This window comes from Drosophila rhopaloa, unplaced genomic scaffold, assembly GCF_018152115.1.
Source record: "Drosophila rhopaloa isolate 14029-0021.01 unplaced genomic scaffold, ASM1815211v1 contig_3, whole genome shotgun sequence".
NCBI classification, from domain to species: domain Eukaryota; kingdom Metazoa; phylum Arthropoda; class Insecta; order Diptera; family Drosophilidae; genus Drosophila; species Drosophila rhopaloa.
This window is the reverse complement of record NW_025335123.1, coordinates 17546404-17573485: the sequence shown is the minus strand read 5'-3', so window position 1 is coordinate 17573485 and position 27082 is coordinate 17546404. Positions and strand designations below refer to the sequence as shown.

The 27082-nt window shown below is 41.7% G+C and overlaps 3 protein-coding genes across 7 annotated transcripts in view; 1 reads left to right on the top strand and 2 right to left on the bottom strand.

The window, feature by feature from the left end:
* Positions 1 to 806: 806 nt before the first annotated feature.
* Positions 807 to 1679, bottom strand: LOC108045197 (keratin-associated protein 6-2). The gene has a single exon (XM_017124426.1). The coding sequence runs from the start codon at positions 1608 to 1610 to the stop codon at positions 915 to 917; it is 696 nt and encodes a 231-aa protein (XP_016979915.1). The 5' UTR covers positions 1611 to 1679; the 3' UTR covers positions 807 to 914.
* Positions 1680 to 2346: 667 nt separating this feature from the next.
* On the top strand, positions 2347 to 4410 carry LOC108045215 (probable tubulin polyglutamylase TTLL1). Its single transcript, XM_017124450.1, has 4 exons — positions 2347 to 2775; positions 2829 to 3408; positions 3473 to 3813; positions 4019 to 4410. The coding sequence occupies exons 1-4, from the start codon at positions 2447 to 2449 to the stop codon at positions 4245 to 4247; spliced, it is 1479 nt and encodes a 492-aa protein (XP_016979939.1). The 5' UTR covers positions 2347 to 2446; the 3' UTR covers positions 4248 to 4410.
* The window catches only part of LOC108045214 (partitioning defective 3 homolog), a 37973-nt gene continuing 15173 nt past the window's right edge, over positions 4283 to 27082 (bottom strand). Inside the window, exons 1-9 of one of the 5 annotated variants that reach the window (XM_017124445.2) lie at positions 21801 to 21895; positions 13420 to 13758; positions 9586 to 11283; positions 8897 to 9516; positions 8545 to 8832; positions 7809 to 8485; positions 7218 to 7746; positions 6832 to 6936; positions 4283 to 6117 (exon numbers count right to left, since the gene is read on the bottom strand). In XM_017124445.2, coding sequence (XP_016979934.1) covers positions 5610 to 6117; positions 6832 to 6936; positions 7218 to 7746; positions 7809 to 8485; positions 8545 to 8832; positions 8897 to 9516; positions 9586 to 11283; positions 13420 to 13602 — 4608 coding nt within the window. In that variant the 5' untranslated portion in view covers positions 13603 to 13758; positions 21801 to 21895 and the 3' untranslated portion in view covers positions 4283 to 5609. Of the gene's footprint in view, positions 6118 to 6831; positions 6937 to 7217; positions 7747 to 7808; positions 8486 to 8544; positions 8833 to 8896; positions 9517 to 9585; positions 11284 to 13419; positions 14078 to 21800; positions 21896 to 27082 lie in introns of those variants that run through there. The other 4 variants (XM_017124448.2, XM_017124446.2, XM_017124447.2 and 1 more) reach the window with 4 other exon arrangements.

Here is a 27082-nt window from a genome sequence, read left to right as displayed (position 1 = left end):
GATGGAGCTGGTCCAGCTCAACCAATTTGCACCCATCGGGCGTACAGCATTCTCGGCCGAACATTTTTTTTTTTGGGCTTGGCTCTTGTGACTTTGACTTTGGTTTTGCTTTTGGTTTTTGGCACTTGATTACCATTAACAGTTTTGTTGGGCTCACGATCTGCAGTTAGGTGTGAAGGGGGGGAGAAGGGTTAAAGCCGGCTAACTGAGTGCGTAAACAGCACTCAACTCTCGGTTTCATTCAGAGGCCCAAACGAAGGTCACTAGGGTTGGGTGCCCCCTTTTTTGTCGGGGGAGGCGACTCTTCAATTGGGTGCGAAAATGTATTTTGTAATTGTCAAGAGTTGAATTGCAAGTGCCGGGCATTACATCCCATATTTACGAGTAAACATAAAAAGAATGCCAACAATTAAAATATAAACATTTTTGTGTATACTTTAATTTAGCACACTTTTGGGCATATCAATTCATGATTTGTGTTCTGTTGGTTCCTTAAATGTTTCCCTAGTCTCTCCGCTTAAAGGTATTTTTTTTAATTTGCTGAAAATATCTGAAGTCACGAAAAAAGTAAGCAAGAAATTTATTTAAGAATAAGTATTTGCTTTTAAACATTAAGGGCCCTATTTGTCAATTAATAAGCTAACATTCTTTAAAATGCTACCTCTTTTCTTATAAAGAGGTATTTTAAAAACACAAACTAAAAAACCTTCAATATGCACATTCAATATTTTCCTATAAAGCCCCTTAATGTTTAAGAAGATTCATTTAAAATGTACCTGTTTTTAAATATAAACAACCCCATACTTAAATCGTTATTTATACATTTTATTACAAATCGTTAACTTTTAATTACAAATCGTTGGTTAAAATTATCAAAAAAAATGGACCACTAGGTGTTGTGGTTTCCTCGTTCTCTAGCAGAGTCCTCCGGCCAGGCCGAGTGGAGGTGGTGGGGCTCCGAATCCCAGTCCAAAGCCACCGCCGGCGCCATAGCCAGCTCCAAATCCATAGGAGGCGGGCAGGGCAGCTCCACCGCCGAAGGACCCTCCATAGCCACCCAATCCGCCGGTCAGACCACCACCGAACCCACTCACATATCCAGCACCACCGCCCAAAACGGGAGCAGCACCGGCGAAGACGGGAGCAGCCACCGGCGTGGACACCGAAGTGACCACTGGAGTAACCACGGCGGAGGTGGATATGGCAGGGGCAGCTCCCACAAAGCCACCGGAGTAGCCACCTCCATAGCCTCCAGTGTAACCACCGCCAAAGCCTCCGGAATAGCCACTGCCATAGCCTCCGCCAACGACTCCTCCTCCGACTCCTCCTCCTGGCACCACCGACACCTTGATCACCTTCACCACGTTCTCAGGTGCGTATCCATAGCCGGAACCATATCCAGATCCATAGCCTGATCCATATCCGTAGCCAGAGCCATAACCGGAACCATAGCCAGAGCCATAGCCAGAGCCATAACCATATCCAGAGCCGTAGCCAGAGGTGGTTGCTCCGCCCAGCAGAAGATTCAGCTTGCCGAAGGTGGCCTCACCCGGTTTGACCAGAGAAACCATCACGATCAATATCGCCGCCAATCCCAGGTAGAATTTCATGATGATGTAATGTGTTAGTCCTCTGTTGTCCGAGCTTATCCAAAATCCACTCTTGACTTCGCCACGTCGACTGATGAACTCTGGTGACCATACCATCGACTTTATACCCAGCCAAGTCGGATTCCTCCACAATAGTCGGTGATTGTTCTGTACCGAAACCCGCAATGTGTGAAATTACTCAATGGGTTTCGTGGAGCCCGGGATAGGTGAACTAGTCTCACAAATATTTGTGTCAAAGTCAGTTTTTCACTCTTTGTGGTCTTGGGATTCCGCAGAAGGTTTGCGTTTATCTAGAACCCAAGAAAACTAACGCAATTTTTGGGCAAATATTGCAGCTTCAAGGGAATTAACACTTTCGTTTTCTTCAGGGCGATGATGCAAGCGGATCTGCTTTGGGGAAACAGTCCGGTATTGTCATTGGCCGTGGGAACAAGTCAATTACTATAAAGTAACGAAATGGAAATTAATAAGGCATTCTTCAATCTGAAGGTTACCAATTTCATTTCAAAAGAATCTATAGTTTTATTAAAGTTTAATTATAATTTCCAATTTATACCGAAGAACTCGCGTTTATTACATTTTTAAGCTCAGTACATTTGAACTCTTGGAAAGGCGATATAATTTAAGGATTATTTTCACAGTGAAAGAAAAATGAAAATCGAAAAGGTTACTATTCTTGGAATCAGGATCTAGATGGCCATCAGCCAGGCCAAAACTAGATTGTCAGCTACTAAGTTACGAGCGCCTCAAAATCAAGGAAAAATTCTCAGTTAGTGTTATAGAGTGTTTGAGTCCAAACAGAGGCAGTTCCCAAATCGCAACCGCCCAAAAATAGGATGAAGAGGCAGCCCAGTCCGTTGAGGAATCTTCGGCAGAAATGCGGGGGCAGTTGCACCAGTGACGATGATCTGCCGGAGGTCAAGTTAAACACCACGCCGCTCATAGGAGTGCCTTTCATCCGGAGCCGCCTAAAGCCGCCGAAATCTCAGAAGGGCATGTACTACAGTACGGACTGGGACAAGTCGGCGCTGGTCAGCAATTTCCAGAAAAGGGGATGGCTGCAGGTGCCGTCCTTTAATGGCGATTGGAACTTCTACTGGGCCTGCACCCAGAATTGTCGCTATATCTTCGGCATCGATCATCCGTATCGCATGCGATCCGATCAGTAAGTAATCAGTAAGATAAAAATGGAGTGTATGAACTGGGATCTGCCCGCAGAGTCATTAACCACTTCCCGAACTCCGTTGAGCTGTCGCGCAAGGATCTGCTGATCAAGAACATCAAGCGATATCGCAAGGATCTGGAACGGCGCGGCGATCCCCTGGCACAGACCCATTCGCCGGACACCAAACTGGGCATTGGAGGCACCCGCTACAAGCACCTGGACATCATACCCATGACCTTCGTCCTGCCCTCGGACTACCAGATGTTTGTGGAGGTCTTCCATCGCAATCCGGCCAGCACGTGGATCGTGAAGCCGTGCAGCAAGTCGCAGGGCGTGGGCATTTATCTGGTGAACAAGCTGTCCAAGCTGAAGAAGTACGCCTACGAAGCCCGCACCTTCTATCCGCAAATCAATCGGGACACCTGCGTCATCTCCAAGTACATCGACAATCCGCTGCTCATCGGCGGCAAGAAGTTCGACCTGCGGCTCTTCGTTCTGGTCACGACGTTCAATCCGCTGAAGGCATATCTCTACAAGGAGGGCTTCTGCCGGTTCTGCACCGAGAAGTACGACCAGACCGAGATCGACAACGTTTTCATGCACTTGACCAATGTCAGTATCCAGAAGACGAATGTGAGTCAATGTTACATTTACATATTTGGTTCATAATTAATTCGTATATATGTTGAACCTTCAGCAAGAGTACAATTCAATTCATGGTGGCAAGTGGCCACTCCAGAATCTGTGGCTCTATTTGGACAGCATGCGCGGCGAGGGCGTTTCAGAGATGCTGTGGAGCCGCATCACCGACACCATCAGGCACACTCTGGACGCAGTGGCTCCGGTGATGGCCAACGATAGGCACTGCTTTGAGGTCTATGGATACGACATCATCATCGACAACAACCTGAAGCCCTGGCTGATCGAGATCAACACGTCGCCATCGATGCACTCGACCACCACCAACGATCGCATGCTCAAGTCGCGGCTGATAGACAACGTCCTGGACGTGGTGGTGCCGCCAAACTGTTTTCCCGAGTAAGTTAACCTCCTCCAATATAAGTATTTGGTTTGGAACAATCACGGTTAAAAATATCCTGGTTTCGTACATATCACTCGTTATGATATATTTGCATATGCTGAGTGAAAATTAAAAGGATTTTAATGTGAGACTAAAGAATTCGCGTTTAAGACCACTTGAGAATTACCCCTAACTGATTATTTTTACTATCCAAATCCCTAGCGAGCACTGGGACAAGACGCCCAATCCGGAGCTCCTGAAAAACTTCACCGTACTGAAGCCCATTCCGGCTTTAAAGCCAACGACAGAGGCGCCAATCCGCCGGAAGATTAGATCCTCCAAGAAGCGCAAGTCCAAGTGCACAGCTATCGCACCTGACGTCGTCGGCTCATCCACTCCACCGCCCGCCGAGGGCGAGCCAAAGATTAAGAGCAACAAGAAAAGGCGGTGAATGGGGAGGTTGTTAAATGGAAACCAAATCGGTTGGACTGGTGTTTTTAGAAATTTTTGTAACTTTTAATTCGCAACTCCGTATTTCGGTATCGCACAAATTACTTAGGGTGTACACAAAATTAAAGTATCGTATATATTCGCTATACATGTAAGCCTACAAACTAATTCGACTTAATCGTAGTGGTTCGTTTTAAGAAGTTAAGCTGCTTGTCTTTTTTAGGGACCTAAGCCGAGGTCGGCTGCACAATACTCCTTGTTTAAGTTTAATATTCGTTAGAACAAAAAAAATTGCTTCACTTACTCATATATATATATATGTAGCTATATTATATGGTGGTGGCTATAAGTTTTACTTTTCGCTTCTTGCAAATCATCACGTTTGCACACACAAAATGGCGTCCGCTTTAAAGCTTAACAAAACAAACAAACAGGTTCTATTTACAAATCAAAAAAATATATATGGTTTATAAAAAAAAAAGTAGAATAAATGACAATGGAAATTCTTAAGACCTTTCGTAGTTTTGGAATTTGATGTTGTTTTCTTTCTTGTTGGCTTCTGCGTAAACTAATTATGTACAAAGGCGTTTGACTTGGACTTAGAGATAAAGCTTAATTCAATCGAAAATCGTTTTTGTTTAAACAATTAGTTCTAAGCACTTAACAAATGGGTAGCGCTTTACGGGGGAATACTTTCCTTACTCGTTACTCTCTTGGTTTCTGGTTCGCCAATTATGAATATCTCTATATATATTGTGAACTTAATCTATATGTTTGTCAGGGTGGGTCAATTGGTTGAAAATCTGATGAATCTAAATATTATTCTTGGCAATTTACAAACATAAAATCAAGTTTATCCTTTTCTAGCGGACCTTTGAAATTATAATGGAATAGTAATGTAAATATTATCCTGGTTCTTTCCGTTTAGCAAGAAAACGTCTAGGTTTTGTTTGCTTAATCAAATATCACGGATAAATATATTAATTATTCAGGATATTAAATAAATTAAGTATTAAACTTTTCCTATGTTTTGGTGGAATTACAAATTCTTTTTAAACCTTAAAACATAAAGTATATCTTTCCTTTTGCCTTCATGGAATTGCCATTTATGGCTTACAATTTTTGTTGAATATAAATGTTTTACTTTAAAGATTACAATTAGCATCAACCCACCCCTAATGTGTGTGTGTGTGTTTTGTGGAAATTCCATTTCAATTAAACAATACAAAACCCCCAATATGCAATGTGTTCAGCACTCGGTGGCAAAGTAGAAGACCTCCACCTCCTCGTTGACCTCGCTGAGAATGACCCGGTTCTCGGCTAGCACATCGCGAGTGGCGCGCGCTTGCGCCAACACCTATAGTCACACCTTGGAGGCGTGCGGCTGGGAGCCGGCGGCAGTGCCGTATTGCGATTGACCGGTCATCTTCTGGACGGTCTGGTAGGTGGGCTGCTGCTGCTGCTGGAGTTGCTGCTGCTGATGTGGCTGCTGCTGCTGGAGGAGCAGGTGGGCTGGTATACCCTGCTCCCTTATGGTCACCTGGGTCACGAAGGGACCACGACTGCGGGCACTGCTGTTCAGGCTGGCTGGGGAATAGCCATTCATGGCCGCCGCCTTCCAATGCGGCACATTGATGGGCGACGAGGAGGAAGAGGTGGCACTGCTGCTGTGACTGTGCTTGATGCTGCCCACCCTCTGCTGCTGCACCGTCTCGTACTCGTAGTAGCTGCTGATGGGACGCACTCCTCCTCCGTTCGACTGCGATTGTGGCTGGGCCGAGGATCCTGGCTGCGATCCGGAGCTCGTCGAGTGCATGCTCACATCCTGCGAGCGGGCACTGCGCTGCGAATGGTAATGCTGATGGCGGCGACTGCGAAAGCAAGCGGGTAATGTTTATGAGTAATTTACAAAATGCAAGTAAGCATTGTTGTTTGGTGTGCGTCAGCAAAAAACAAACAATTTAACAAGCATTACGAGTAAGCAGCCAAAATCCATTAACTTAGTGATGAGGTGCAGTGCAATTCGGCTGTTAGTTTGAAGCTTAAATAAATATAGTGATAGTAGCAAGCAATTTAACTATTAAAGGAACTTTTCAAATTAGCTATGGCTTAATTTGTTTCCAGAACTTTTAATATATTTACTTTACAACTAAACTTTAAAGCGATAGCATCAAAAATAAAGTTCAAATTTTCGAAAAGTCGTTTTATTCTTAACGTTATAAAAACGGGCTATTCCATTTAAAATCTTCCTTTAATGTTGTATCTAAATAATCAGCTCTATGGTGGTTATTTTGCAAAACACATTAAAAGAATATTCTTTTTAAGAGACTAGCGTAATTTAATTGTTGGTTTTATATTGACTAATTCATGATTAAATCAATAAATTATTTTTATGATGTAACATTTTTCTAATAATTAATACAAACACTACTTTTCAATTTAATGCTACTTTCTAATTCATCTCAACTCGTAACCAGTTACCAAAAAACCGCCTTATATCTACGAACCGCACTGCACTGGAGTATCTGTGTGTGTGTGGTGTGGTTGTGGGTGATACTGTGGTAGTGTGTGTGTGGGTGGGTTACCTTTCCGCCTCCACCTTGATGCGCTGCCGGATGACCTGCTGTCGCATGCACTCGAGCGTTGACTCCGAAAGCGTTTCCGAAATGGATGTGGGGGAATCGCCTCTACTGCTTCGTTTTGGTTATTTTTACCAGTGTAATTGTTATAGTAGTAGTAGTAGAGTGTGTGTGTGCAGGTGAGTGTGCGTACGCGTGTGTGAGTGGGTGGTTTACACATGGACAACAACATAGATACGGACACGCGGAACAGAGAGAGAAAAAACGGGCGAGAAAGAGAGATACGACACATACAATGTGGTGTTAAATGGCTAATAAAGTTAGTTAAACAAACAATCCCGTCACCGGCAAAAATGAATGGATGCAAAGGACATGCGCGGGCCCGCTCTCACCTAATCTGGTGCTGCTGATGCTGCTGGTGCAGATCCTCGTAGTTGGCATAATGCTGATAGCGATGGTTAAAGATGTCGTTCTGATGGATGCCGCCATTCAGCTGGGCGCCATTGCCCACACCATTGGGAGCTGGAAGCGGTGGCGGTGGCTGATACGCCGGCGGCTTGCCATTCCTCTCCAGGGCAGCCAGTGCAGCGGTGGGTATCTGTTGGTGTTGCTGCAACTGCTGCTGCTGTTGCAACTGTTGCTGTTGCTGCTGCTGCACATGCGGCGATGTGGCTGTGGAAACCACCGAACTGGGTGGCGAAATGGTCACCGCATAGTTGTCGACCGGCACTACGCCATCCTTGCGATTCTTGCCAAAGCGAAACATGTGCCCAATGCCACGCAGAATGCTCGGCTTCTTGGCCCGCGACGACTTGCTGCCATGTTTGCCGTCGTTCAGGGAACTCTGGAAGGGTCCATTGCGCTGCGAGGCAAAACCGCCCTCGTGATCGCCGTCCTCCAACAACCAGGTCTTACGGGGCTCTAAACGATGGGGGTTTAATAAATTTGCCATATTTAAAATGTAATTGTATAATCAAACTCACTGTTGGCATCTGGTTCGCTGACCACCGCCGCCCGCAGACTATCCTCCCTGCCACGTCCACGCGGAGCTCGCAACGCCTGATGGCCACGCGGCTCATCCGACATCTGCAGCTCCTGCACCATCGTCTGCAGCGACTCCAGCGACGAGGATTTCTTCATGCCCAACGATGGACCCAGATCGCCCAGCTGATCCCTGGCCTCCGCCTCGGCTGCCGCCAGTTGCTGCTGCGTCTCCCTCTGCTCGATGCTAGAGGCAGTCTTGGCATGTTTATAGCCCGAAAACTGGGCATTTGCACTGGCTATGCGAGCCGTAAGCGATTCAATCGAGCCGCCGTACACAGCCGACTTGGTCAGCTGAATGCGTCGCTCGCGCTCCCGCTCCTCGCGCAATTTCTTATTCCGCTGATAGGTTCCAGTTTCACGGGCATCCAGCGCCGCATGGTGTTTCTCCGAGATGCTGCGACGTCCCAAGGCATCGCGTGAGAAATGCTCCACACCCGAGTTGGTTTCCAAACTCAGTTGCGACGAATAAGTGGCATCAAAGTTGCTGGACGTCGACGGTGTGCCCGGCACAACGGGATTAATGGCTGGCCCCTGGTTCCCGGCGCCCAAATTTTGAGATGGATTGGCACTGCTCGCGTTGCAGTGTTGCCCATCGTGCGGACGCGCCGGCAAAGTTCTGTGTTAACATTTGGTTATATAAAGTTGACAAAGATTTGTAAAGGTTGTTAGGCTTACGGTGACATGGGCTCGGCATCGTCCTCGATTAGCAGGGCCGTATTGCCATGACCAGTGAGCAAATGCAGCTGCGCCGGCGACCAGTTGTCATTGGTGGCCATGTAGTAGCTCTCGTTCCTCAAAGCTGCACTGCTGCAAATGGGTGCTGGTGGCAGACGACGTTGCTGCTGCTGTTGTTGCTGTTGCTGCTGCTGCGAGGCATGTGGCGGCTGCTGCTGTGAGGACGGCTGCGCTGAGTTCGAGGAGCAAATGCCACCGGTTAGGCGATCTAAAACGGGATTGCTCCATCTGCAAGACAAGATAATTGTTTAGTCTTTGTTTTATGTATTCCATAATCTCCCAGATCACCCACCTGTTCATCTCATTGCCGGCACTGCCCCCACTTCCACCACCATTGCAGCGCTGCTCCCGCTTCTCTGGACTCAAATAGATGACGGTGGCTCCCGAATTATCGCTGGCATTGGAGCTGCTGTTATTGTTATTGCCGCTTCCATTCGAATTACTGCCGCTGCCGCCGCTGCTATTGCTATGGCTGTGACTGCTGTGGTCCAGGATGTCGCTGGAGCTGGCCGATCGCAGAATCTTACGGCCCACCAGCAAGGTTATGGTGCCTGGATGTTTCCCAGGGGTATTGACCATTGCCCGACGCAGTGTCTCCATGGCCTCGGCATTGTTTTGGCCACGCAACGATACTCCATTCACGCTCAACAGCTGATCGTTCATCCGCAGGCGTCCATCGCGCGAAGCCGCACCTCCGTGGATCACGTTCTTCACGAATATACCCAAGTCGCCGTCGTGCTTCATCAGTCCATTGCTGCCGCTGGAGGCACTCGATCCGGAAGCGTTCAGATTCGAGCACGTCTTGCCCTTCACACTGACTCCCAGTCCGGCCTTTTCGGTGTCGTGAACGGGAATGTGTAGGGTTAGCTCCTCGCGGGAGTGCCAGCTGTTACTGCTCGGCGGTAGGCTGTCCTGTTTGGGTTTAAAAAAAATAGGCATTAGTTTAGTTCAAAGATCGAAAGGCACATTCCAACAACTTACATTTGAAGCCGCTGACTCGCTGCCTGCATCGATAAAGTGCTGAGATTCATTGAGCTGCGACTGCTGCTGATGTGTGAACAGAGATCGTGCGCTGCTGGATTTCTGGACTGGCACCGGCGGCGGTGGTCCTGGAGGAACGGCTGCAGGTGGCGCCTGTGCAGCTGGTGGAGCCACCGCCACTCCAGCGCTCTTCTCTGCCGGTTGGTCAGCCTGCTCCGCCAACTCCTGCTGGCGGGAGACCACTATCCTAACCGTTGCTCCCGCTGGCATGCCCCGCAAAATGGCCACCACATCCGTTTGTGTTTTGCCCGTCATTGGGGTGCCATCCACCTCCAGCAAACGATCGCCAGGCTTCAGGCGACCATCCTCGATGGCAGCTCCACGTGGCAGGATGTTCTTGATGTAGATGGGACAATGTCCGCCAGCGGGATTATCCCGTGTTGTAACCGAGAAACCCAGACCATTGGGTCCCTTCTTCAGCAGAATTTCAATCTTCCTGCCCAGCTTGCGGGTATTGGCCACCTGCAGTGAGGTGCCGACTGGAGCAGCATGTGGCTTGCGGGTGGGCGACACGGTGGCCACTTCCACCATCTCGGCCACCTTGGAATCTCGCTGCTGGCGGCGATTGCGATCTCCGCGCAGCACTCGCACCCTCAGTTCCGAGCTCTCCAAAGCCCGCCTTAGTTGCTCCTGGACCTGCGATTCGGTAAGTCCGATCAGCTTAATGCCGTTGATCTCCAGGATGCGATCATCGCGGCGTAGTCGACCTCTTTCGGCTCGGCTGCCCGGCTCCACATGTTGCACCAGCAATCCTCCGCCATGCTCCTTGTCCGGCAGAGCAGTGAGTCCCAGCGGACTGCCGTACTCGTTGATGATCAGCAGCATTTCGCCATCCTTCTCGCGGATGGACTCGTACGCCTGACCCAATGGCTCCTTCCGCTTGCTCTCCCTGGGCAGCGACTTGCTGGAGTAGGCGCCACTCTGGCCGTGTCCCGAATGGTGACCCTGCTGGTAGGTCTGCTGGGCTAGCTGCTGATTCTGCAACTTCTCGGCCGCCTCCATCCACTTGTAGCCATGGCCATCGCCCAGAAACTGCATGGACAGGCGACCGGATCGCGCGAATGGCTGGTGGTTACCGGAGGAGCCGCCACCGCCATTGGTCGCATGTGGCTGCTGTTGATGGAGCAGCTGCTCCTTCAGCTGTTGGCTGGGATCGTCGTCCTCCTCCCACTGCGGCGATAGCTGACCACCGGCCTTGTCCAGCAGCAAACGTTCGGGAGAATCCCCGCCAGCGTAATGGGGGGCTGCTGCCGACCAGCGCTTGTTACTGCCCTCCGCCTTGAGCGAGGCCAGCAGATTGGGATCACTGCTGCGGCGCACCATCAGTCCAACTCCCAGTCCAGCCATCGGACCCGACGTGGTGCTGGTGACCTCGATGTGCGGCGTGGACAGATCCCGCGGACAGGTGGGCGCCTCCGTGTTGGTGGGATCCCGGAAGATGTCCGGCGAACCTGTGCCCACGGACGAGCTGCCCGACGCCCCATCGCCGCCTCCCTGCGGAACTCCCGGATCCGGTCCTGGGTCATCGAAGTGCGCCAATATCTGCTCCCGGTCGTCGGCCACGTCGCGTACACAATCATCCGGATCGAGGATGCCCGACTGTGTCTGCAGATGCGTCACTGTCACCCAAGAATCGGGCTGTAAATAGGCAACGAAACATATGAATTAGTTTTACGATTCTGGATAAGTGGAAAAATAATTAGAAATTTGTAAATTGCGCCAAAAAACCCAACATATTAAATGAAATCTTAATTTTAACTTTTGTTTAATAAACCTAAATGTAAGCTTTCTCAAAAACGCAATATATTTTTTTATTAGCCAATTTTTGTATAAAGAATAGTTTGTATTTTGTTTGCAATAATTCTATTTATATGGATTTTGTTTAAACTTATATTTATTAAAACAATTGTTAAATCCTATTTTTAATTTTAAAGCAGCACCTTTGGTGTTTCATTGTAATACTGTATTTTCTAAATAAAATTTTTTTAAAGGCCTGCAGCTCTTGCATTTGTAAATCCCATTACACTAGGGGCCATGGAAGTCGCGGAAGTCTTTCCCAACATCCAAGCCCTCCCCCAAAACTGCAATCTCCCATTTGCAATCTGCAATCTGGAAGAGGCAATTGGAGACGCATCGTCTCGCGGAGTCGCTTCTCACATCCCATTTGCACCATCTGCACATCTGCGCTTCCGCATGGAGCAACCACTTTACGTGTTGAGTCACTCTGTCGTCCAAATCTCGGCTCACGTGGGCTCAACTTGAACTCCGTGAGCGACGCCTAATAAGCCAGACCACGACGACCTCCAGCGCCCCAAATTGCAATCTTCTCGTTGAGCCAAGGAGCTGGCGTTGCTTTTGGCATTCCGATGGATTCCACAACAAATGCCAAATGCCGGCCACTAACAACAAGTGCACTTAGAGAAAATCTCATTGAATCTTTGTATAGACAAAAGAACTTTCAGTAGAATTTTTAAGGTATGTTTTATCAATTGATTAATAGTTTTAATATTATTTGAAAGTGACTATTATATTCTGTAATATGTAAATATTATTTTTTCATTAGCCATATTTATAATATTTTCTCTATGTGCATAAGAAACAAAACAATTGCATCATGGCTGGAAACCAGTCAAAAGCGTTGGAGGCTCAGCGACTGAGACGAGCTGCAGAACTGGAACGTCGAACGTCAACTTGGCGCAATAATTTCGGCTATTTTTCGCGTCTTTTTCTTTATTTCTTTTTTTTTTTTGGTTCGCCTTTGTCTTTTTTTTGGTTTGTTTCATCACATGGTTTGTTCGATGTTTTTGTGGGTCAAAGAGCGCACATTAAGGCATTCTATCTATTGGATGCAGCACCGATTTTAGAAATTCCAAATCGCGATTCGCCGCGGAGAATGGAGCCTTAAGAATGCAGTTGGGGCACAGTGGCTATAAAACCGATTAGATTTCAAATTAATTACAAAATAATTTTATGTTATAAGGTTAATCTATTAACCGTTTTTCTTTTAAGTTATTGAATTTAAACTATTCGCTTTGATTGATACCATTTAATAAAGGAATAGTCTACGGTTTATCAAACTTATATTTTTTATTTGTCTATACATTTCATTTTCTTTCGCCCCACTGTTCATCGGTGATTATATTTCTTTGATCATTTGTCAATGGAAATTATGCGGCAACGAACTGACAACTCGATCTCGTTCTCATATATCATAAAAAGATTGAAAATGCAAAGTGGGCGTGGCCGCGGGGCTAACTCAAGTGTTGATCGAACTGGAGGAATGTCAAATGAGATTGGGATTGGATTTGTCATGTGTATGCACGGCACGTAGAAAAATATATTATCAAAATATCATATTGCCATATTTAGAAAATATCAATGTAATTTTTTTTTTCTTATCAATATTATATTATAAATCTTTGATGATATTTTAATATTTATTATTGCTCAAATATTCTATCAACGATTGTATGGTTCTTATTTATGGATAATAATATTACAAAATGTGCTGAGATACGGAAGGCATAGTTCTATATTACAAAAATATTTAGCAAAGTTAGTGGGGATTGATGATCCTAAAATATTTTTACCTGGCACTCTTCTTAGATTTTAAGCATTATATTATTGTTTAAAATTTATTATTTTTTCTTTGTACTCTGATTATTTTGCTGATTTCTCTCAGTGGGTACACCTTATGAATCTTGGACTTGTGCATTTTTTGCTTTTATCTTTGATTCTGCGTATTCCTATATCTTAACATCATTGTATCTTTACCTTCACACACGAATAGGCCGAGGGCGATGGTGGTCGCTTGGGCAGCGTGAGGGAGTAGGACTTGTGGAGGTGCCCGTGGGGAATCCCTTCGTGCTTGGCGGCCACCTTGTAGGTGTGTCGCCAGCCGAAAAGACCGCCCAACTTGTTGGCCAGCGCCGGACATTTGGGTGGTACGTCGAACATGACGTCGGTTGATCCAAATCCGATCTTTGGTATTTGCTTATTGGTTTTATATATATTTTTATATATTATCGATTTATTTTCCCGTTTTATTGTTCGCTTTTCGTTGGCTTTTCTTTGTCACTGCCGATTAATTGTGATTTGAGGAACATTTCACCGCTATATGACATTAAAAATGTATGTATTAATTGTGATTCAACGCTTAGTCACTGCTTTGTGCCATTGTTATTATTTTATTATGGTTCTTGATTTATTTTTCGTTCTTATCGGTGATGCAATGCGGCAACTGTTAAGAGGCCCCCTATCAAAAACGCTATCAAAATGCAGTGTGAATTGGCTTCCTTATCGGAGGCACACGGAAATGCTATCTTCGGCACACTCAAAAACAAAACTCAAGTCTGCGACATTGGAATTCAAAGTTACTGTTGATTCTGGGAAAGATATAGGGGATGGCGCCAATAAAATTGGAGCTTTCTTTTGTGATGAAATTTATAAAATAAATTCCAAACAAAAACACTTCAGATTCAATAGCCATTAAATACAACAAATCAGAGTATTTCCAAAATAAACAAGAAGTGAGATATCTAAACCCAAATCAAACAAAGGAAGTTGAGCTAATCAATAATAAACAAACTGAGTTATCAAATAATAAATAAGCAAGTTGAAATCGAAAGTTTAATACATGTCCCTTGATTAAGGGTTACGTTTCGGTTTAAAAACAATATACATTTTTTCAGTTTAAGGGTTTTGCTTCTTGTATTATTTTTTATTGCTTTTTTGTATAATTTTTTAAGACAATAACCCGCTTTTCTACTCTACACATTCACCAAAAATGTAACCCCATTTATCATTTGGGTCTACAATTATTTTACAAACTAGTTTTTCGGTTCTGAGAGTCTTGGCTGGCAGCGGCCTTTCCCAGGCAATTTTCCGGCTTGCATGGCTACCATTTTATTTCCCCTTTACATACGACTATGTGTACGCTCCTCTCTGTTCGTGTTCAGGCATTTTTCTTCTCTTTTTTTCTATAATATATAATGCATTAATATATAGATAAATCAACTGACAGCGGACAGTTGCAACAGCAAAAAGGCAGTGGCAGTTGCAGCGGCAGGTTGAACTCATTTCGCACACAAATTCGCTTTGATTATGCATCTGAGCGGCGAATGCGAATGCCGTGAGTGCAAAAGAGAGGGATGGACGGACGGAACGGGACGGGACACACCTGTAATAAATGCGACGTTCGGTTCGCAGCAACAACAACAATGAGCCGCAGTTTTGAAGCGCCAACAACGCGCTGAAGCATGACAAGATATATCTCCCATATCCACCATCCCCCGCTCGCAAATGCGATTTATTTGCTTACTAGAAATTTTAGACACAGCAAAGGCGACTCAAAAAACAGGCAAAGGCACAGATGCAGATACACATTCATATATGTTTATATAGACCCTGGAGTTCGCATAAACATTTTTCCAGGCCGAACCAATATTAGCTTAAGCGAAAATAAAAGACAAGTCGAGTGCAGAAATTAAACAAACTTTTCGTATTCGCGCATTTCACTACTGACTTAATCTACACTCAAAGAAATGTGAATGTGGTACGTTTGATGTTACTAATAATTACTAATAAATAATTCAATATTATTAGTCTTGGAGATTATATTTTCAATATATGAATTATAATAAAAACAGCAAGAAATATGTAAATGAAATAAACGTTTTGTCAAGTAAAAACTTTTATTAAAAAATAAACAATTTACAAGTTAACATTTTTTTTGTATATGTTGAAACGAATATTCCTTGAAATACACATAATTAGTTGTTCGCACGCTAATTTGAAGGTCAGAGAAGTGGAAATTCACCTGCCCATTCATTAACATTTCCATTCAAATGGAAGTGGTCATTGTGGCGAACGAGCTCATTCATTCACTCAAGCATTCATTGATCGATTTATTCGTTCTTTCATTTGGCTAATTAAAATCAAACTGTCAATAAAAGCGTACTTACTTTAAGCTAATTTTAATTAATTTGTGAGGAACGGTAAAGAAAAATGTATCTAATAATGCTTAACATCGTTAATTTATTAGTGATTTGAAAACAAAAAACCTCATAAATAAAACGTTACTTGCATTTTACAACTGGAATGCCAAGGAAAACATTTTTACGAGTCATTATATATTTAAAAAACAAAGTAAATTGGCACTCATTATGTACGTTATAAGTAATTTTAACAATCTCTTCAAATATCGATTGATTTATTTACTAAGTATAAATTGTGATCACAAACCACGCACATATTTAAATTATCAATTAGCGAATCCCTTTGTGGATACGATTTGGAAAAGCAAACGTTACCTGCATAGAAATTGCTAATACGATGATCGCCCCCCGACCATATATATAATATGCATATTATAATGAAATCAGCGCTGCCACTCCCTTGGGAAGAAATTAATTGAAAAGAGAAAAATACTCGTAAATTAGCATAAAATGCGATCATATAAAGTTTTGTGTTGCAGCCACGCCCCCGAGACATGCAAACCGTAGCCCCCGCCCTCGTCGATTCCTTTGTGCCTTTGGGAGCTTTCCGCCAGAGTTTTCAGTACTCGGGTTGGAGTTTTCTAAAAGAGTTGGCCATAATTCGCAATCAGGCCTTTAACAACCCACGAGATGCCGTGAGGTCCCAATCGGCAGGGGAAATAGTGGTGGACGACGGACGGGGTATAAATGTGAGTGCCACAAACGTGCAAGAAATATGCAGGAGAAGAAAAGAAAGGCCAAATTACACGTTGTCATTATGCATGCCATGCAGCAAAGGGCGGGAAAAAATCAGAAGAAAAAATTCATAATGAAGTGTAGCAAACGGCAGAAAAGAGTGGAAAAATGTATGCAAAAAAATCACAAATAACTACAGCTAAGTGCAGCAACAAAGAGGCTGGCCAGCGGGGGGCGTGGCTCGCTATTGTTGATTTAAAAAACATTATTGTTAGCGCTGGAATTGGAGATGGTATGGTAGCGCCGGGGCCAAATAACGGAGAAATTCACGGTAAAAGAATTTTCCAAGAAACACCCAAAGGTAAGTGTAATAAATGGTTATGGGAAACATCAATAAAGTCTTAATGCGACTTGAATCAAATATTTAGTTACGATTGCAATCCAAACTATAGCAGGAGAAGTCCAGACAATAAAATCGAACATGTTTAAATAAAATGATTGTAAAATAAGTATGAGAGAAATCGATAAGAAATCCTGAATCTTTAATACTAAAAGTGCACCAATTTATAGCTTCATGGGTGAGCATTATACGGCAGATAAACAATTACAATTTTCTCTCGCCAAACTCGGGCTTTCAAGACCCCAGAGACCGAGTGAAAGGAGAGAGGCGGCACCTTTTTAACAGCCAGCTGATTTGCATATGATTAACACAAAGAAAGCAAAATAATATAGCATCATGCAAGGCATTTACACAAATAATTAGCAAATAATTGAAACGAGAATGTCTGCCTTATTTATTATTTTCTGAAAACATATGGTGGGGATGGCAAGGGCAACTGAGGGTCAGTCGTCGATCCAAAACAACAACAGATGCTGCTGCTCCACAACGGAAAAAGCTGACTGGGAAACCGAGTGAGGAAGGTGAAAATGCAGTTGCCGCCATTTAAGGCTATTAATGTCAATTGCAACGCTTTCTAATGGCCAGTTAGTCAGCCAGCCAGCCATTCGGCTTTCCCAATCACATTAAGCACTCTAATTATTATCAATCGGTGTGATAGGATGCGATATGGTGATAATATGGCATCGAGTGGGCGGCATCTATTGTATTTCCCATATGCTAAGGTCGCTGGCCCGCGGGAAATATTTCACAATGGACGAAAAAGAAAAGCCAGAAAAAGTGACACAAGCTCCGTGGTAAACCCCACTCTATTCCAGGTTGATGGCCAAAGAAAGCCTTCCATAATTACTCAAAAAAAAAAAAAAAGAAAAGAAAAAAAAACTTGAACCTTTAACACCCATCACGCGTGTTATGAAGATCAGGGGGAAACGAAACCTAGCACTATATGGCGGCTCATCAACTTTTGCTTTTGTTTCTTCTCAGCTTTTAACTTTTTCCTTTTCTTGCTTAATTACGGCCTAGGTAATTATGCGACACTTTAGCCAAGACCAATGGTGTTGAGAACCAAGCACTGCATGTGTGTGTATAAGGTAGTTTTTTGTATCAAGAAAGGAGGTTTTTATATGCAGTCTTATATATTACAATTTATTGGACGATATAATACGATTCAATATTATTTCCAAGTTTTTAACTATTAAAACAAGATATAACTTATTAGGGGATTCCATATTGTCCACAATATTGCATATTCGTCAATGAACCAGCCCTACCGCTAATTTAAGTGTTAAAACTGGCAGTTACATCCAATCCTTCCCTACATATATATATATGGTATATCAATCTGCCCTAATACTCGTGTAAATACCTAGTTGAATCACAAATTATATTTCACAAACTCGCGCTTGGCTCACATTTCCGCTGATAGGTAAACAAATTGTTACCCCACCCGTTTTGACTTCAAAAACCCTGTGAGTCAGGGTCTTGGAATAGATAATACCCTCTTCTATCATAACCCTTATCCACATTCGCCTTTTTGACATCTGGACAAATTGAGAAATGAACAAGGGAAAACTTTGGGTAACTGCCATATAATGTGACGCTTTATGTACTCTTTGAAATTGTGTACTTAATGCGCTGTTTTTTTCTGACGTTTCTTTTTTTTTTTTAGTTTGTTTGTTACGTATTAATATTAATTGCTGTTGAGCAGGGAAAAACTTTCATCTTTTCCTACCCATTTATAAAGTGGAGCGTCGTCGACATGAACTGCAAGCGAATACGGTGAGCACAGACGAATGGTAAACAACAAAAGCCGCTTACAAACTTTAACTGGTAATTGCCATTGCCGAAAAAATATTTGAGGAGGGCGGGCGGTGGGAAAAGGAAAGGCCCCAACCGGATCGCTTCTCGACTCCGAAAGTTGACTGAACTTGCGAGGGAAAAGGGAGATTTTGGGCGAACGAGTATGAGTTGTGATTGAGTAACACCGATTTTAATTGATTTAAACGGCTGCGACTTATGCTTAATTGCACGTGAAAATGCAGAGGATGTGTGGAAGCTGGGGAGAAAAGTAAAAGCTGAGAGAGCACACTGGGAGAAAAAGATCAAGAAAGGTATGGATTATAAGAACAAGTTTTTAATTAATTTCGCTAAAAAAAACCAAGTCAACCTTTGTCATTGGTATAAGGCAAAATAAGGTAAACATTCAATTTGTATCGGTTCCTGAAAAAATTTAATTAGATTTGAAAGATTTAATTAAAAGTTAAGTAGTTCTAAAATGACATCTTATACAAAAATGCTTATGCTATTTAATAAACTTTTAAATGTGCCCAAGTTTTTTTTATTTTTCTCTGTGTAAAGACAAAAATAGTACTTTAATGTCTTGAAACCTTTTAAATAAGCTTCACCGATTCTCATTACTTAAGCATTATTTAATGTCTATCTTAGCTATACGCATTTTATCTAACCAAAAATGGTAGTGATAAGGCTGCGAAAAAGACAGACGGATGATGGAAGAAAGAGAGGCTGAAAGAGGGAGGGAAAGAGCCAACACGTGCTCGTATTTCGTATTCGTTTCAGGTCAATTGAGTTCACTGTCACTTTCACTCACTGTCGTCTCCAAGCAACAAGTTTGTATTTATTTATTTTTGTTTTAAGCCACTTTGGTGACACTTGGCAACCAAAAACAAAAAACAAGAAACAAAAACAAGCAAACAGTTAATCAGGCAGAGCCGGCTTTTAACTGTGCATTTCGATTGTTTTGATTCGATTTGTTTGATGGCCAACAACGAACAACCAGCGATTTATTGGTATTTACGCTTTGTTTAGCTGTCGTCGCTTTTGCGGCTTTTAGCTGGTATCGTTTTGTTTTTTGAGTAAAAGCGGACAAACATAGGGTAACAAATTTGTGGACATTTCACATATATTTGAAAGGTATCTGGGAATTTATAAGATAGTTTAAAAAATGATAATAGTGTAACTAACCCTTTTTTATCCTAGATAACAGAAATACCATTTTTTGATTAAAAAAAAATATAATTTATATCTCATCAACTATACGTTTATAAACTCTTTTTAATCCAATAAACTATTATTAAAATCTGATATAATCCAAATAAATCATTACACTAAAAATACCAGAGGTCAGGAAGTAATAACTTCAACCGAAAGTGGAATAATTGACCGATCGTGAAAACAAGATTACCATCTATAACCCCACCCAGAGAACCCCAAAATTTACGACTTTTCCCGCATTAGATTGCAGAAATCGAACGTGTGGGGAAAACCCTCGCTGCCGAAAAATAGAAAAACAAAAACAGCAAATGGTAAAAATATTTTATCAAATCGAAACCACAACCGTAACCCGAAAGTTATTTTATCTGTTCAGAATGATAAGATTAACGCTAAGAATTGAAAGCACACCGAAAATGCCACAGACTATAGCGTATGTATGGAACCACTCTAGTGGGTCAAACCCACCCAATCGATGCCAAAGTCAGTGAAGGCCAACCACAAGCTTAACTCAAGCGGCAACTCCAACTGGTGGAACCACCCCTTCTGGGGGCCACGCCCCTGGTCCCCCTGGCTTCCAACCTGCTCCGGCACCAAGCTCAAGCTTCAGTTTAGTTCTCGTTCCCATTCGGATACGGATTCTTGTTCTTGTGGCATTCCTGCCAAGTGAAAGTCGCTGGAATCAAGGCTATTTTGAATTCTCAAGGCTTAAGTTGCATGTTGATCTCAACAAAAAAACAAAAAAAAAAAATATGAACTTCCTGTACGTTTATAAAATATATAGTATTACCTATTGCAGACTAAGTTTCAAACAATTTTAATTGTTAAACTTTATGGTTTGTAGATAAACTCAGAATTATAAAATATTACCACTCAATAAAATATCCGCAAAATTGATAACAGCAAATTGTCAAAATGAGTTGACGAATATTTATTGGATTAAAATGATTGAAGTAATAATACTAAAGAATTTCATTCCTGAAGGTAACTTACTCACGAAACCCAAAGAATTTCAATTAGTGGTAAGTGCACCAAGAACTTCCATTTACTTTTAGAAATCCATGATAAGAATGTGATTAGGCCAATCTATACAAATGGAACAAAGCAATGGTGGACAAACAACTGTTACACATTATGTGTAATAAACCCTATACAACCTAATCCGGGAAATAACTTTTACGTGAAACACCATCCTAAAGTAAATACCATTGCCAACAGACCCGTAAAAATGTGGGAATGTCTGCTTCTAATTACCCGTTGTAAAACCAACTGAAATTGAAAACCCAGATGGGTTTATTAGCCACCTCAAAGGATGTGGAAAAGATGGGGGAAGGATAAAAGAAAAGGACAAGGGATCCGATCCTCAAAAGAAGCCACCAAAAAGTTACAAAAATAAATACAGCAAGAAAGGAACATCAACCATATGGTGGGAAGATTCCCACTCTTGAGCGGCTTCTTAGTACAGGTGCCCTTAAATTAATAACATTTGGGGGAGGTTTTGAGAAATTGTAAAATATTCCATTTATGAATTCATAAGATTGAAAGTTTTAAACTTTAATTTGGAAGATAAAGAATTATTATACAATTAAAATGTAAAAAAAAACGAGAGAAATTACTTTGTTTTGAATTAACAAACTCTCTAAGTACTGAAACGAGTTTTTTTCTTTTGAGTGTAGTTTTTTCGAGTGTATCTGTGTGCATGTCAAGACATTTCCTGCATTTCCTTGATCGTCATGGGAAACTAAGCACAAGAAAACCATTATAAGAAGAATCACCCCTAAACAACAAGTGTTTGCGCCTCGCGCATAATTAAATAAGAAACTTTTGCGTTATCTGGAATTTAATCTCAACTGTTTTTTTTTGGCGTGTTTAGATTATATATATCTTTTTTATCAGATATCACACCACTTTAGATAAACCTTAAATTCTTGCAATTTCAACAAAAAACACAATGGTATCAAAACTGTGGCAATGCGAGATTCGTCACTTTTTTGGCACTTGAACAAAACACAAAAAAATACGAATTTGTCGTTTGTTTTTGTTATTTTCATTATTTTATTTTGCACTTTAATTCGAACCGTTAAAACAATTGTGTTAAACAATTGTGGTACCGACGACGGCGGCCAGCGACGGCGACGTCCGACGGCGACGCATTTCTGAAGCCAAGTGAAGTGCGGCCGACGGTCCCGGTCGCAAAAACAAAACACTCTCACCAGTCGCAACCATCGGAGAGAAAGAGAGAGGGAGAGCCAACGATCGCAGGTGAGTGAGCGAGCCGGTGAGAGCAAGTTGCACTAGGAAAAAAACTCTTTCAACTCTTTATTTCAACTTTTTAGACAGAGTTTTTATTAAAAATAAATAATTTTTGGTTAAAGATACTTTTAAATTTTTTTTAGATCTTTTATCCGGCAGAAATTTGAATATATATTTGAACAGATTTTTGAATTGTTCAAGATAGAAAATACATTTCGGTGTTAGCCATTGATAAATACAATATTTAAATGAAGATCTTGAGATAACAAATAAATACGCAATAATTGCGATGTGCTATTTATGGTTTTACAAAAAGGCACAGCCTTAGTTTTAAAAGTATGGAAATACTATACATAAAGTGACAGTAATTTTTTGCGGTGTATTGAGGGAGCATGGCCCGTTTGTCTCTCTTGTTTTTCACCTGACTTCGCAAGTGCAGGCGGCGTCAGTGGCTCTCAAACTGTTGGCAAATGACCACTGGGCGAAGATAGCAACAACAAACACTGCGCAGAAGAACTTTGTCAAGCGGAACGCAAACTCAAATGCGCAAAAAAAAAACACCGATGCGGCAGGAAAAGGGGATGCAACCAGTACAACAACAGCAAAATTAGAAGCAGCAACAAGTGCCAAGAATGCGGATATAACGAATTCAAGATGCCCTATGTACAGAGATGACATTAGCAAAGGAACAAATCCTATTTAATTCATATTGTCGAATGCAAAACAATCCGGAAAAACAAATCACATTAATCTAATTATTACTTTGTGTTATTATTACTTTCAGTGATAAGTCGATATTTAAATGTTAACAAGGATATTTTGAAACAAGAATTTTTATTCTTAATATACCTTGGTAAATTTGGGATATTTTTAAGGAAGTTGCCTTTTTTTCTGTATTGTGTAATATATAAATAGTTTGGTTTATTCTTCAATATAATTGTGATTAAAATTGTTACATATTGGAAGTGCCACTACCTAATCTTCAGTGACGAACGAACCCAGCTATCATACTAGCTGCAATACCGAGGTATTGATAAGGAAAATATAATTTATTTACATAGATCACCAATGCGATCACATAATCCATATGCCCCTACGCCTTCCTGGGCGGCGCCGAATGCAAATTTATGTGGAGTGAGCAGGAGTTTGAGAATGAGAATGAGGATGAGGTTGGGGTAAAAACAAAAGGCAGGGAAACGCAGAATTGACGCCAGGACGTCGTTGGCATTGTTATGCGGTGTTCTTGTTGTTGCTGGCAGGGAAGTAAACTAGACACAAAATGCCAAGAACGATTGACGACGATGTCGGCGACGCCTGATAATGACGATGGGTTGGATGGTAATCATCATCATTAGCAGTTTCCTTTTTCCACTTATTCTGGGACCAAACCAAAACACCACCAGCAAGCAACAACAATGGGCCGGCCTTCGAGTGCATTTGCAATTGTTAGTTTGTTAGGCATTTTTTCCATATTCAGCTGAAATTCTCGCGCTATGAAACCAAACGAACTGGAAAGCTTCCTTTTTCCACGAACAACAACTGCAACAACAAAAACGGAGGAAAACTCGGCAACATTCGCATAATTAATGAGAGAAACGAAACAGCAAAAAATAAATACATAAATTCATTTTGTTGGTAGACTTATTAGTAAAGTGCTGGTTCGGTTATTAAATATATTAAAAGTTGTGGGTTTCAAAAATGAACTCATTTTATTAAAGCTAAGGATTTGTAGACCCAAGTTAACTAAAATCACAGATATTTTTCAAGTTATTTTTTTCACTTTTTAATTTTACATTTTCAAAGTGTTGTTCACTAAGACTTCCCACTGCACTCGATTTGTTGGTACTATTAGCACTATCATTATTATGTATCCGCATAAAAAAAGAGAAAGAGTGAGTGGTCTCTTTAGTGTGTTCGTGTGTGAGCTGAAGCTTATCAAGTTCTGATTGCATTTAATTAATACATTTCGCACAGGTATTTTCTTCGCCGGCAAAACCACTCAATCACCCAATCAGGTGAGTCATTAATCAAAGCGCAAGTTTCCTTTCTTTAGCAATTAGATCTTCATATTTCTTTTACTCTTCCATTCATTCATTTACAAATTCCCATTGTTTGACCAGTGTCTGTAAAACTCAAAGCAACGAAAACTTCCGTTCGGCTTTAAAAAAATAACAAACAAAAAACGCTTTGTCATCAGCCAAAATGCGAGCACACAATAACTAATGAGCAATAAGTCGAAAGGGAGGTGGGAAAATTTAAAACAAGGTACACAGAAAACATTTTAATATTTAATGAATTCTACAATATAAGAGATATTCATAGCCAACAAATGTAATATATATCTGATTTCGTACTACATATATTCAAGTATACAAAATTATATTTTTTGTTAATTGCGATTATAAAACAATATATTACGAAAAACATCTGCAATTTTTGAACAAACGAAGTTTTCGCAAGAAAACCCTGAATTTCTGGATAAACTTAATGTAATCAAGTATGTCCACTTGTAAAATCAAGCTAATATTTATGTATTTTTTTCTCTGTAACTGAAAAGTGTGTGGTTTCGTTATTGAAAAACCTCTCAGCTGTTTTCGAGCAGCTGGTCTCGTTTTTTTCACAGTTTCGCGTGTTTAAGACGAAGTTGTTCGACTGGTCCATTGTCTCAGCATCTGGGTTTTATTGCTCAAGTGTGTGTTAAAACAATAGATAGACGCACACAGGTGCACCCGAAAAAAAATGGTAAGTTCGTTAACCATTTCACCCAATTTTCGATGGCTTTTTGTGTGTTTTGATTTGTTTTCCGTTCCGTTTCGATTACTTCGGGTTTGTTTTGTTCTGTTGCCCAAATTGACGGTCAAAAATATATATGTAGTGAAGTGGGTGGTGGGTTGTAATTGAACCGCTTCGTTGACCTTAAGGTCGCACTTTCTCTGTTCTTACTTGCTATAGTTATATTTAATTTTAAATTTTACGACACGCAATTATTTAACTGGCGCCTCTGGTGGAAATGATCATTCAATTGCTTTAAAACTGTACCCTCGAGATGACAAACCGTCAGTTAGTATCCATTGGCGTTTTTGTTCATACCCTACATACAATTAAATATAATGTAAATCAAAATAAGCGAGGCAGCCTTAGATTTAAAAAACAAAAACCTTTCAAAGTCGTAAAATATTTTTTTTTTTTTATTAAATCTTAACGGCGCCATCTACACGCCCAACTATGGAACTTTCTTTGACTAACGGCCGCTAAAATCATTTGGCGTGCTGAGCTGTGTAAAATAGTGAGTAAAATGTATGTAAAAGCACTGTAGATAGATCATTTTGTAAGGAGTTTGGAATCGAAATAAATCTTTTTTATTTAACTAATCGACAACGTTGTATTCTTTTAAATCTGTAGAATATTAAGCTATAACACTTATATGGCCGAAATTTGAAAACTCATATATATTCTATTCCTTCTTCTTAGTCTATAGAACATCAGATTTGATTCTTTTGTCTTCGGTCATTTGTTGCTGTTTGATTTTCTTGTTTTTGTTTGCTGTGTCTGGTACCCAGGCATAAATAATTTATTAGTTTTTGACATTTGTTTGGTTTCCCTGCTGTCCCATTTACCCCAATAATGTTTATTGTTTCCCCCTTGTGTTATACGTATTTTGTTGATTTTTGTTTTTTCTTGTGGGGTTGTTGAGCTTGCAACATGCATCGATTGGTTGCGGCTGATAAGATATGGGAGCTTTGACTTTTGGAGGTAAGAGTCCGCCGTAGCAAACCCTCCCTAATTTAGTGTATATATAGACTGGAATCTCCGCATTCTGGAACTGCAACTACAACTCACGACTCACTGCACCCATGGCATGTGTCAGTTCGGTGCTTGCATTTCATTTGTCAGTGGAAATAAATGCTCGTTCAAGTGGGTCATCTATACAACATACCTGTTCGTACCCCACCCGCTTTCGTTTCAATTAACTAGCTGTTATCTCACCTGCAAGTAGATAAAAATGGAAAACAAAATTAGTTTCAGATTACTGGCTTCTTTTTTTTTTGGTATTTTTGGGGTAGGCACTAAATTGGAACAGCGATACTAACTCTATTGATAAGTGTTTATAACTAGGTTACATGTTTCTCTTTTGATAGCAACTCAAATTAGTTTTTATAAACAACAACCATAAGTCGTTAAAATATATAAAAGTATAAATCAATTGCTTACAGGAAACAATCAGGTCGTTCTTCATGTTCCTTTCAGAAACTTAAAACTAAGTTTTTATCACAAAACATAATGACATCAATTTGTAATATTTATATGTATTCTCTTTATTATTAAGTATTTGTGTGATTTTTATTTTGAAGCTAAATTAGTCATGGCTTCCTTCCTATTTTTTCACCTCCCACACATACAGTGTGCGTTCTATAGAGTGAACTCATGTTTATACTGCTTTTTGTATAAGTATCCAAAAAAAAGTCGCAGATCATTTGCTTTTAGGTTTCGTGCATTGCTAGTTTACTGTTCAGTTCCTTCTTTAATTTCCCCCTCTTTTCTTAGCCTGTTGCTCCGGCCACGTCTCATTTCATTTGACACTCTCTGAATCTTTTGAACCATTTGTGCGGCTTCCCCTCTCATTTTCCCGCTCCACCCCCGTCCACCCACTGATCCCCCGCACACAGCCACCCACCACCCAAACACCCGCCGCTAAGTGGATTTACTGTCGCTGCGTGCGCTTTATTAGCCACCGTGCACCAGTTGGCCGACGAATGTCGACGTCTCGTGCTTGCGTTACATTTTCATGCAACAAGCAACAACAAGAAAACACAGGGAAAACTGGGGAAAAAGGGGGCGGAGGTGGAGCGGAAGAGGGGGAGGAGCGGGAGAAGAGAAAAATGTTTTTCTAATGTCAAAGACACGATCAATTACAAGCGGCTTAAAGTCGGCGGCTCGTGACTAGCTGATGTTGTTGTTGCGGCTGTGTGGTTACTGTGGCACAGTGAAATCGCCTAATACAAAATTTCAAGATTATTGTAACTTCCTAAAAGCCCGCCATTCCCACAAATTATTTTAATTTTATTTTGGGCATCAAGATGAGGCTATATTCTTTTTGAGATGAGTC

Bases quoted from the DNA above. Each gene is read 5' to 3' on its own strand.
- LOC108045197 (XM_017124426.1), bottom strand. From the start codon at position 1,610: ATGAAATTCTACCTGGGATTGGCGGCGATATTGATCGTGATGGTTTCT.
- LOC108045215 (XM_017124450.1), top strand. From the start codon at position 2,447: ATGAAGAGGCAGCCCAGTCCGTTGAGGAATCTTCGGCAGAAATGCGGG. The intron at 3,409-3,472 runs GTGAGTCAATGT...TTGAACCTTCAG, and splicing joins TCAGTATCCAGAAGACGAAT to CAAGAGTACAATTCAATTCA. The intron at 3,814-4,018 runs GTAAGTTAACCT...CCAAATCCCTAG, and splicing joins CCGCCAAACTGTTTTCCCGA to CGAGCACTGGGACAAGACGC.